Genomic DNA, 12,198 nt, shown 5'->3' with positions numbered 1-12,198 from the left:
ATTTGTGGCAGGCCTGAAGCCTGAAGGAACAAAGATAGAAATATGGCTTCCAGGTCTGACATTAAGATGCATATAAAAAAAAAAACCACAACCCTGCGGATTTTAAATAGTGTCATGTTTTAAAATTCAGAGCTTACCTGAAAACAATTGCTAGTTTCCTTCATTCCAGGTAGAGTTTTTTTTTTTTTACCAATCCTCTTAATTCTGTTATTTACCTCATCAGGGATGCCCTCTTGGCAAAGACTTGTTTGCTAATAACTATTATACAATAGCAATAGCACTTAGATTTAGATACAGTTTATGACCGGTTACAGCATCCTGCAGTCAGGTGATTGTGATTTCCAACCTTCCCAGCCAGTTTCTGACAAAATGAAGCTGAACATCCATGATAAAATTAAGCCTTAGTAAGACCACATTTGGAATACGGCATCCAGTTTTGGTCACCACACTATAAAAAAGATGTTGAGACTCTAGAAAGAGTGTAGAGAAGAGCAACCAAGATGATGAGGGGACTGGAGGCTAAAACATAGAATGAACGTTTGCAGTAACTGGGCATGGCTCGTCTAGTGAAGAGAAGGACCAGGGGAGACATGATAGCAGTCTTCCAATATTTGAGAGGCTGCCACAGAGAGGAGGGGGGTCAAGCTGTTTTCCAAAGCACCCGAAGGCCAGACAAGGAATAAAGGATGGAAAGTGATCCAGGAGAAATTCAAGCTAGAAATGAGAAATTTTCTGACAGTGAGAGCAATCAACCCATGGAACAGAAGTTGCCTTCGGAAATTGTGGGAGCTTCATCAATGGAAGCTTTCTAGAAGAGACTGGACTGCCATTTGTCAGAAATGGTGTAGGGTCTTCTGCTTGGGCGGGGGGTTGGACTAGATGACCTACAAGGGCCCTTCCAACAACTCTGTTAGTCTGCTCTACGACATAAAGTTTGGTCCTAATTGTGGTTGTAAATCGAGGATTACTTGTAATAAATCTGAAAAATACATTGTCAATATCAGGCATTCTAGCTAAAAGATTCCTTTCTTGTTTGGTTGCACATTATTAAGCTTTTTCACCCTACTGAAAACACTTCTGTCCAGCTGTTTTTTTTTTTATTATTATTATTAAATCCATGGATATACTTGAGGAATTAGCTTCTACTGGAACATGGATAAAAGCAAACCAATGTAAGATTGGCAAACTTTCTGCTCCACATCACTCTTGAATGCAGATGTTCCTTCCTTCCTTTTACAGATCTATAGCATGACACTCCGACTTTCTGCCTTATTCGAAAACCACATCAAAACCATCATTTCCGAGTACAAGTCAGCTGTTCAGTGTCAGAAGAGGCGAAGGCCGCGGTTACGGTACCGAAAACGGCTGAGAAGCAGTAGCAGCGGTTCTTCTTCTAGCAGCAGCAGAGCGCCAAGGTAGCAAGATGAGTTTGTTGCCTGTGAAATGATGCTTATATTATTACTGTCCTTCTCATCTTCTCTACTATCCCTTCTTGTCGGTATCATTGTTATGATTATTATTACTCCGTTGTTCTGCATGTATACTGAGAGCTTCTGCACCAGAGACAAATTTCTTGTGTGTCTAATCACACTTGACCACATAAAGTGTTATGTTCTATTTTGTTCTATTCTGGCCTGGCCTGGCCTAGTCTAGCCTATTCTATTATTCATGTCCTGTCCTGTCCTGTCCTGTCCTGTCCTGTCCTGTCCTGTCCTACTCTACCCTACCCTACCCTACCCTACCCTCCCTTCCTCTCCACTTCACTCCACTCCACTCCACTCCACTCCACTCCACTCCACTCCACTCCACTCCACTCCACTCCACTCTACTCTTCTTATTCCTCTTCTCTTCTCTTCTCTTCTCTTCTCTTCTCTTCTCTTCTCTTCTCTTCTCTTCTCTTCTCTTCTCTTCTCCTCTCCTCTCCTCTCCTCTCCTCTCCTCTCCTCTCCTCTCCTCTCCTTTTCCTACCCTACCCTACCCTACCCTATACTCCACTCCACTCCACTCCACTCCACTCCTCTTATTCCTGTTCTGTTCTGTTCTGTTCTGTTCTCCTCTCCTCTCCTCTCCTCTCCTCTCCTCTCCTCTCCTCTCCTCTCCTCTCCTCTCCTCTCCTCTCCTCTCCTTATCCTATCCTATCCTATCCTATCCTATCCTATCCTAACCTATCCTATCCTATCCTATCCTATACTATACTATACTATACTATACTATACTATACTATACTATACTATACTATACTATACTGACTATACTATACTAGTTCTATTATTCTACTCTAACCTATAATAGCCTACCTTACCCTATCCTATCCTATCCTATCCTATCCTATCCTATTCTATGTCTTCCTCCTTTCTTAATTGTGGCCATCAATCCTCTGTATTGCTCATTCTGCAGCCCTTTGCACCCACAAGAAAATCAATGGGAAGATTTTAGAAGGGAAAGGAGAAAGCAGTTTTTTAAGACCCTGCAATGCATCGTGCAACAAAAGATATAGCAGAGGGAAAGATCTGCAGATCAGGCCAGACTTTGTAAGGTGGAAAAAGAAAAAGAAGGGCCAGAACAGTATCTATCTATCTGTAGAAAGCTCCCTATGATTAACCAGGTTTCTAGGCGTTGAAAAAAAATACCTCGTTCAATTTGTTTTCCTTCTTCCATGCCTTCAGCCCAAAAGGAAAACAAAAGCAACTGAAGATGCAGCCTAAAACAAACTTGAATACCTCACTGCCTTTAACTAGGACTAATTCTTCAGTTTCATCTCATGGTAAGTAGGATTAGTTGGTTCATATATTCATTCATTCATTCATTCATTCATTCATTCAATCAGTCAATCAATCAGTCAATCAATCAATCAATCAATCAATCAATCAATTTGTACAGCCAACCACCTTGGCAAGGGACTCTGGAGGGCAAACCACCTTAATAAATTAAAAACATATTTCAAGTGGGCATGCCATCAACTTTTACTCCTGCAAGCTGGATTCAGTTCAGATCAGTAAATATCAAATTATTTTCAAGGATGCTCTGTGTTACCCTAGAATTGATATTGGAGAGATATTTGGGGTCAGTAGGCTTCAGTGTGGCCATAAATACCTCCCCGAGGGACCATTCATTTAAATAGGCATATATATATATATATTTGCCTAAACTTAGCAAAAAGCACGAATTGTAAAACTGGTCTTAAAAATGACCCACCCAACGTGTCCTCGCATGATTGAGGGGAGACAGCGCAACCTTTTATAATGACCAGGGATGTTTTAAGGGCCATAAAGCTCTCGTTCTGTGGCCATTGTAAGAATGAACACTTGTAAAACAACTGGTCATTAAACAAGGACTACCTGTAATTAGAAGAAAGCTACCAAATCCATAATCTGTTGCAGGCTGATGTTAAGCATCAGAGAGTTCGCTGCCTTGAACAATATAGAGTGGCCCCTGCAAATAGCTTTTGCTCTGGAAAAAAAACACCCTTCCTCTCTAGGATTTAGGCTGAAGTTTCATTTTTATTTGATACTTTTCCCCAAACGGGTCCATTGCGGAGCATCTTCTTAATAGCAATAGCACTTAGACATATATACTGCTTCACCGTGCTTTACAGCCCTCTCTAAGCAGTTTACAGTGTCATCATTTTGCCCCCAATAATCTGGGTCCTCATTTTACCGACCTTGGAAGGAGGAAAGGCTGAGTCAACCTTGAGCCGGTCAGGATCGAACTGCTGGCAGTCGGCAGCAGTCGGCAGAAGTCACCTGCAGTCACAACTGCATTCTAATCACTCCACCACCACGGCTCTTAAGTTTCAGATACAGAGGAACCCCCTGGTTCAGCTACTGCCGAAGAGATGGAAAGGCAGCCCTCCTCCTCCTCATCTGGCTCCAACAGCAGCCAGAATCGTAGCGGAAACGATGTCGAAGCAGGAAAAAATAAGCCAGTGAGAAATAAATCCACACCAGTGAAACAAGGTAGGAAACTGCATAAATCAAAGTTTGTCCCTTCCTTTCCCCCACTCTCCCCTCCATATAAACAGATTTTCCTTTTGTTGATTAACCTCTTCACATAAACTCTCATGAATTGGTGCCTTTCACGCTTAGCAACCTTAAGATGTGTGGACTTCAACTCCCAGAATTCCCCAAGCAATATGCTTTTAAGTTCTACGTGCTGCTGGCTGGGGAATTCTGGGTGTTGAAGTTCACACATCTTGTAAGCTGCCAAGATTGAGAAACATTGCCCTAAATTAGAAGTGAATTGTGGGGGGGGGGGGTGTTCTCTTTTTTTTCTTTTTTGCTTTAATAACATGGTAGCTTATGGGGGACTCAGTTTTCCCTGGGAATGGAGAAAAGCAAAATTAGCAGGGACTCTTCCCACTTCGATCAGCACTGAAGCAGCCCCAAGAATATGACTCTAGAAATGGCATGCTACATTGATGCTAAGCACGTGAGATGGCCTGCAACGATTGTATCGTGTTGTATTCCTACAAAAATGCAGCATTCCACTGTTGCAGAGATATTCCGGGTTGGGTTTTTCTCTACCCCAATATACCGTATTTTGTTGAGTGTAAGACGCACATTAGTTTTTGGGGAGGAAAACAAGAAAAAAAAATCTTCCTCTGCCTACCAACATTCATCGTTATTCATCTGGCTAGTGTCGTTGCAGCAAACAGCTTCAGCATGTTATTGCAGCCTGATTCAGCATGAGCAGCTGATTGGTGGTTGGATCGGCCTCCCGGAATACCGCCAATCAGCTGTTCCAGGCTGTGGGGATTGCCACAGCCCATCACTGCCTCCGCACGTCATGTTTTCAGCCTCTGCACACCCCATTTTTGGCCTCTGCGCATTGCATTTTCGGGTAGTTCCAGCCAGCGGGAATTGCCGCGCTGCCGATCTCCGCCACCTGGAACTGGCTGTAAATGTGACACATGGAGGCCAAAGTCAGGGCGTGCAGAGGCCAAAAATGCGACACTCAGATGCCAAAAATGCGACACGCGAAGGCGGCGATGTGCTGTGGTAATCCCCACAACCTGGAACAGGTCTAAAACCGGTCGTGCAGAGGCCAAAAATACAATGTGTGGAGGCCGAAAATGGCCGAAGGGTGGAGGCCGGTGGGTGGGTGGGGCTTCAACAACATTCGGTGTATAAGATGCACCACACTTTGGGGGGGGGGGCGGTAAAAGTGCGTCTTATACTAGAGATGTATGGTATATTGTGGGATGATCTATTCAGACAACATGTCAGTTATTGGTTAGCGAACGTAGTAAGTAAAATTGTTCACATAAGTTTGGGGTTTTTTTCACCAATGTGCCACTTACTGGTGATAATTTGGTGTTAGTATTCACATGTGTGTCGATTTGGATCTCTCTAGATCAGCCTTCCGAAAAGCCTCTGACGAACGGGGACGGGAAGGAATCTCGAACGGGAGTCAAGAGAAAAATTTCCAGCGCCTCTGAAGAGGAGGACGAGGGCAGCCAAGAGAAGAGAGAACCGAAAGATAAGCCTGGTTTATCGTCCGAAAGCGGAGACTCCCGTTCGGGCTCCAGTTCCGAAAGCAGAGGTGGCTCCGACTCGGATTCAGAATCCAGTTCTAGGACAGATCAAGACTACATCGACGGAGACCATGACTACAGCAAATCTGTAAAAGTGAAACCGAAAAGAAAAATCCGAAGGAACCTTTCTAGCGGCAGGAGAAAAAATTGGCAAGGCAGGGGGACGGGAAGGCGAGGGCGCTGGGGCCGGTGGGGGAGGTGGAACCGAGGGGGCCGAGGCAGCCGGGGAGGAAGAGGATGCAGCCAGGGAAGAAGAGGAGGCAGAGGAGGAAGAAGAGGCCGAGGGAGAGGAGGCTCGCGGGCCAAGCGCCCCCGCATGGCCGAGGACGAGTTCGAGAACCTTTTCGGCGGACGCTTCAACGAGAACACCTTCGGCGGACGATTTAGCCGGCCCCCTCGGATTAAAACCAGGAACGAAGGCCGGCGAACCGTTTTGTACAACGACGATTCGGACAATGACACTTTCGTGCACACCGAGGATCCCCTGAACCTTGGCACTTCCAGGTCGGGCAGGGTACGGAAAATGACAGAGAAAGCCAGGGTTAGCCATCTCATGGGATGGAATTATTGACCCCCGACACGGTGGTTGGTGGTGGCGGGGGGGTGGGGGGGTATTGGCGGTGTGGGCAGGGGAGGAGAGACCCTGAACAGCGACGTTAGGACTTCCAAGGCTTTTTAAACTGCAGGGATTTCACGCCAGAAAATCTGCTAAGCAAATTGTGGGGGAGGGAATCTGTTGATTCCCACCCCCTCACCTCCCCCTGGTGCTTTTCATATGGTTTTCATGTGTTCGGAGGCTTCTGCTTGCTGGCCGACGCAGGCTACGAAAGTCTTCTTTGCACATCCTATTACCTGCAGAAATCCCCCCCCCTTTTTTTTTAATCACACTAAACCTTGAGTTGGTCCCAGGACTTGTGGGAGATAAATGTGTGCTTACGAAGTCTCTCCTTGTTGTTTTCTTTTTCCTTCCCCCCCTTTTTTGTTGTTGTTTGTGTGTGTGTGTGTGTGTGTGTGCATTATAGAAGCAGCACCTTCTTACCCAGATTTTTTTTAAAACATTGTCTGCCATGAACTTCCTTCCTTCTCATAATAACTTTTGCACAATACACAGATCCTAAAAAAAAAAGGCAGCTATAAAATGTTTACAGTTTTCTCTGTTAATGCGCAGGATCCGGATTGCTTTTTATCTCTTCCCTCCTCCCCCCCTCCTCCTCCCCCTGGCCAAATGTTCATGAATTTGTGATTGATACTGAAATATGTCCCCCATATGGATGTTCTGATATGCTTTGTTCCCTCCCTTCCCCCCCCCACCCATTGGTTTTTAATGTTTAATTTATGTTTTAAAAGGGAGAGGGTGGGTGGGTGGTACCTTGTATATAATGTAGCAAATCAAAGATGTGAGATGTTTTAACACCTACATTAATGTTATTACGAACGACATACTTGAGAACTAGGATTATCTAAGATACACCAGGTGCCAAACGCAGAAATACCCTCGCATCTGTTTTTTTTCTTTTCTTTTTTTTCCTGCTTCCCCTTGTATTTTTGTAGCATCCCCTTGAGATGGTCTCCAGGGGTTAACATCAATATGGAAAGGTTTCTTCTTTAGTAGCTTAGCTACCTCCAGACTTCTGAGCTTTAGTTTTGTTTCCTTCTTCAATAATGACATTGTAATAGACGATGTGGCAGGAACAAAATCACTCAAGAAACTGCAGAAATAATTTCATTGGTCTCCAGTCTGACAATCAGTCATCAGGTGCTTCTCACAGACTTCATTGGTGGAGATGGACTGTCCTTCGTCTCCCCGGTGCGGCCATTGCATTATTATCATATTTTTATTTGTTTCTTAAACCGTTCACACTTCCATTTATAGGCATTGAGGTATCCTTGCTGGCTCATTTAATATGTACGTGCTGTTGTACCTTTTTTTTCCCCCCCTTTGGCTTTTCCTTGTTTTAAGTCATGAAAGCCGATGATGTGTTCCAGGAAAGAATTTAGGCATCCTTACCCAGAGATACATAACATAGAAGCTTCCTCTAGTTTCTCTATTTGCTTCAATGAAGGACAGGGTGGATTTGATTTAAATCAAGTTGATTTAAATCACAATTTAAATCATGATTTAAATCACTAGTAAAAAGGCTTGATTTAAATCAACTCGATTTAAATCATAATTTTTAAAGAGCAACTGTCATCTCTGCTACTCCTTTGACCCACTGTTGACTCACCGATAGTCCCAGTGTTGCAGAATATAAGCCTCATGCTACATAACTGAGCTCCATTTCAGGCTGAATAAACTAAATTATTTATGTATCTTAAATAGAAAACTATCTTACGATAGATTTTTACCTCAAAAGTTTTGTATTAAAATAAATTCGATAAAAATAAAAAAAAATCCGATTTAAATAAAAAAAATCTGATTTTTTTTTAAAAAAATCATTGATTTTTATCCACCCTGATGAAGGAGCTGATTGAATCTCTCTTCTTCTGTTGGACTTGCTGTCATTCCCCCCCCCCTCCCATTGACATATAGAGGAATGTGGAACATCTACTATGAATTTTGGCTCTGTGGGGATTTTTGGAGCAAAAATAATGACATGTACTGCTTAATTCTGGGGGAAAAAAAGGCTTGCAGGGGGCTCTTATATTTGCATTTAAAAGTATATTCAATTTATGTCACCCAGTGGGAGAGAGAAATGTTTCATTTCCCTTACAGCCGTAGCGTGTTCAATGTTCCTAAAATACATTGGTGTTTTCTTTTCTGAGATGGACAAGGTGCATATATTCGAATTCTTAATAGCAATCCTTCTATAGGAGGAGGAGGAAGAGCTATTTTCTTCTCGTTTCGTGATCAGGTGCTTTCTTGAGGGCAAGGAGGGAAGATCAACCATTAGTGTTGATTGATCTTCGCTAAATAACAGTAGGATCTATAATAATGTAATAAAAAGACTGTACACAGATGCAGCGTAGATCTTCTGTAACGCAATATATACTTCAATACTTGGGTTTTGGGCGATTCGAAATCGATTCGGAGAAAGTGCTTTGGAACTCATGCGAGTGTAGCATCCCTTACTTTTCCTTAAATGACCTTGAAGGAAGAGTTTTTAGAACTGTTTTAATGCACTGACTCCTTAAAGCTCCTCGGAAGCTTCAGAAATGTCCGTGGCTGCTTTAGGTATTAGTAGAGAGGTGCTCTGTTCCTGCAAGGGCTGAAGCATTTGTTTAAAATCATACCGAAGCACAGACAAGACCTCACACGTACACAAATCCATGCTGTATTTTAGACAATAGGGAAGGTGCTTACCAAATTGTGTGTGGTGTATTAAAATCTTGAAAAGGGATAGGTGAAGAATGAAGCATAGGGAACCATCTTATAGCCAGTTTTAATTGAACAGCTGCTGCAGTTCCATCAGTTATGTGTTTGGAAGTATTTGATCTTCTGCTAATGTGCATCTGCTCCATTTATTCAAATGGAGGAATGTTCTTCATCCCAAGGGACGTCCTTCTACATGAGGAATAACTCAGGATGTGTTTCTTAACATAGAGGGCAAGTGTGTATATTTCAAAGAAATCTCTGATTTTTTTTTTTCTTTAGGACACTATGATTATCTCAAGCAGATATAATCCCGTAGTCTTATAATTACCCACAGGACAAATAAACATTATTCCAAATAACTAAAGTTGTATCTAACGGTAGATGTTTTATGTTCGTTGTTCAAATTCCTAATGAATCGTACTGGTATTGAGTAGGCTGAATTTTTCAGTGAAATGGTTTAATTCCTTCATAAAACATAGGTATAGATTTAGGCAAGTCAATCTCTTTGTTTAGATGTATCTCCTTGAAGGTTGGAGGTGGCAGTAAAAAGGACTACTTTATTAGGAACTAAGTATTAATTGGATCTGTGTTAATTAGGACAATGCAGTGCTCTGGAAATAATTTGGAAAATCTACTTTGGAGCAGCTAAAAAACAGGAACATAACACTTGCTGACAACTCTTTAAAGCTGCCACATCTTTTTCTTGAGTGCACACGAACATTTTTTGCAGCTACCCATGACCAAGGCATCCTGCTCTAAAAGAGTTGTTGACAGGTTCATGATTCTCACGTCTAACACCCCCTTTTTGGAATTGAATCCAGAGGAACATCCATGACTGAGAAAGGGCTTGGCATGAAGCATGCGAAAGGAAAAATCCAATTTTCCCCTATTTATAGGCTCTTGGGCTGAGAAAGTTTCTTGTTTTTTAAACAGAAACTTGGGGTTCTGGTGTGGATTCAGGAATGGGATGGAGAAATAAATGGACAATATAGCATGTTTTATTTAGCCAAGTCCTGAATATGGCCACTGGATGGATTCTAGTTGGAATTGGTTTGCATATCCAACATAATTAAGGAGCAAAGAGAATTATTTTAATTTACTCCATGTCTGCAAGTAACCATGTCAGGAAGAAGGGTAGTAGTAACTATTTTAGCGGGGAACTTTCATTGAGATCTTTCTCTTGCTATTTCTTCTGGTTACTCGGGGGAAATTCAAAGTCAGAAAAGTTGGATCAAACAAGGCATTCCAAACAACTATTAATTGGGAATTGTAGTTCTTGCTTGGATTTTACCTCTTGGTTTTCCGTCTCTGTCGCAGTCTCTTCCTAAGATCTTTGATGATCTAGTAATTTCAGTTTTATAGGCTGTAATTGGTATTCCTCAAATTTTTATTATTCTCTAAGAGATCATTCTAGCTTTGTTCCATTCTCTGCTGTCTTTTGACCTCTCCTTAAGCCGTGTATCCTGGCTCTTTGAATTAATAAGTGATATTTCCAGTAACACCAATATGTCCATTAGATACTAATAATTTAGTAACAGTGATACCATATGATGTTCAACAACAGCAGTCTAGAGGTATTCAACCTTTACGTCTTTTAAGACTCGTGAATTTCAATGTCCAGAATTCACCAGTCAGCATGGCTAGCTAGGGAACTCTGTGAGTTGAAGTCCACAAGTCTTAAAGTTGCCAAGGTAATGGGCACCCCTGATCCAAAGCGAAGCTTGCTTTGGGAATTGTGCCTGATTGTGTTAGATAGCTGGCCAGTAAATACTTGGGCAAAGTAGATTTAAGCAATTCTGTAAGTGGAGACCGGGGGCCCTGAACTGCAACTTGGCATGTGCATTTTAGAAGTTATCTTCATTAGGGAGAACGGTGATTAGTGTCTTGAGCAAACAAAAAACAAAAAAACCAGCATGAGTGTGTGTGTGTGTATTTCTTGTCTTTTCTTTTCATAGGCCTTTATGTGTATTTCTCTTTAGCCAGGTTCTTCCTACATAAACCAAGATTTTTATGCAGCCCTAGTTCAGTGAAATCACAATCCACTAGTTTCTAGGTTTTTTTTCAAGCAGCCAGCAAGCACCCTGCTGCCCATTGGGAGACTAAGGAGACTAAGATAGTCCAAAGTCCGAAATAGATCTATCTTAGTCTCCTTAGTCTCCCAATGGGCAGCAGGGTGCTTGCTGGCTGCCTGAAAAAAAGACTAGAAACTAGTAGATTGTGATTTCACTGAACTAGGGCTGCATAAAAATCTTGGTTTACGTAGGAAGAACCTGGCTAAAGAGAAATACATACATACATACATACATACATACATACATACATACATACATACATACCCCATAATTAAAGAGATTTGATTACTGCCTACCTGCTTTAAGGCAAGAGATACTTTTGACTTGTTATATACGTGCTTTCTGTGATTACATGAAATCTTGTGCTACCCTCAACAGCAATAACAGATGCTTCCTTGAAGTTGGAGATTGGAGAGATCCAATCTATTAAGATCTTCACTAGTTTCTTCTCTCTGGTTCTTTTTTGTCAAGAAACAAAGGGCTTGTGGTTTGTGTGTGTGTGTGTGTGTGTGTGTGTTAATTAATAATAAGGGTGGGCCACCTCACAAATTCATGAGCCCCACCATCTAATAAGCACGATCTTCTTCACAAAAGCCAGAATCCCTTTAGAAAAATAAATGAGTTTTTAGCAACCAAGACCGTAAGAGTGAAGAGTAGAGACTTGATCTTTTGAAGTGGTTAATTTCTAGATGCTGCTTGAGCCTTCTTGCCCAATTAGAATAAGATAAGTTCCTTCTTATGCCCATGTAGCCCTATATCCCTAAATAGCAGCCAACTCATGTGCTCTAATAATTTTATATAGGGAGGAATATGATTGCCTATAAAATCCTGCCTCTTGCTCTTAGAAACTAGTTTCAAGACATTTCTTAACAATCCAAATCATGTAAAACTAACAGGGATTTAATTTTATGTCTTTGTTTTGGTTCCTTTTTCGGGGAGGGACAGGGATGGTGGGGAATTCAGAAAAATAGAGGTTAACTTGAATAATTTATCCTAGAGCAGCTGATAACATATTGGAACAAAAGAATGAATTAAAGAATGAATTAGTTTTAGGCTAAGTGCATCAGCAACTTATAGAGGACTGCTTTTGCTTGAGTGTATATTATAATGCTAAATGCTTTTTAAAGATTTGTGCGTTGGCTTCATAAGTTATGCTATAAAATGTCACGAGAATGTTTTCTTTCAATTTAAAAAAAAATAGTGTTAATATTTATAGATAAAAAGCTCCATTTGACACCCAAAGGTGATCAAATAGTCGAAGACTCCTAAAGAGGACTCAT

At 41.7% G+C, this 12,198-nt stretch overlaps 1 protein-coding gene across 2 annotated transcripts in view; it reads left to right on the top strand.

The window, feature by feature from the left end:
* BRWD3 (bromodomain and WD repeat domain containing 3) overlaps positions 1-6,104 on the top strand; it is a 55,585-nt gene extending 49,481 nt beyond the window's left edge. For both annotated transcript variants that reach the window (XM_070951666.1, XM_070951665.1), the window contains exons 37-40: positions 1,240-1,415; positions 2,667-2,764; positions 3,792-3,956; positions 5,353-6,104. In XM_070951666.1, coding sequence (XP_070807767.1) covers positions 1,240-1,415; positions 2,667-2,764; positions 3,792-3,956; positions 5,353-6,104 — 1,191 coding nt within the window. The remainder of the gene's footprint in view (positions 1-1,239; positions 1,416-2,666; positions 2,765-3,791; positions 3,957-5,352) is intronic.
* The last annotated feature ends 6,094 nt before the right edge of the window (positions 6,105-12,198 follow it).

This window comes from Pituophis catenifer, unplaced genomic scaffold, assembly GCF_029215685.1.
Source record: "Pituophis catenifer annectens isolate HBS135680 unplaced genomic scaffold, rPitCat1.0.hap2 SCAF_11, whole genome shotgun sequence".
In the NCBI taxonomy this organism is placed as follows: domain Eukaryota; kingdom Metazoa; phylum Chordata; class Lepidosauria; order Squamata; family Colubridae; genus Pituophis; species Pituophis catenifer.
Note: the sequence above shows the minus strand (reverse complement) of the source record. Positions and strands in the feature narration are given on the sequence as shown.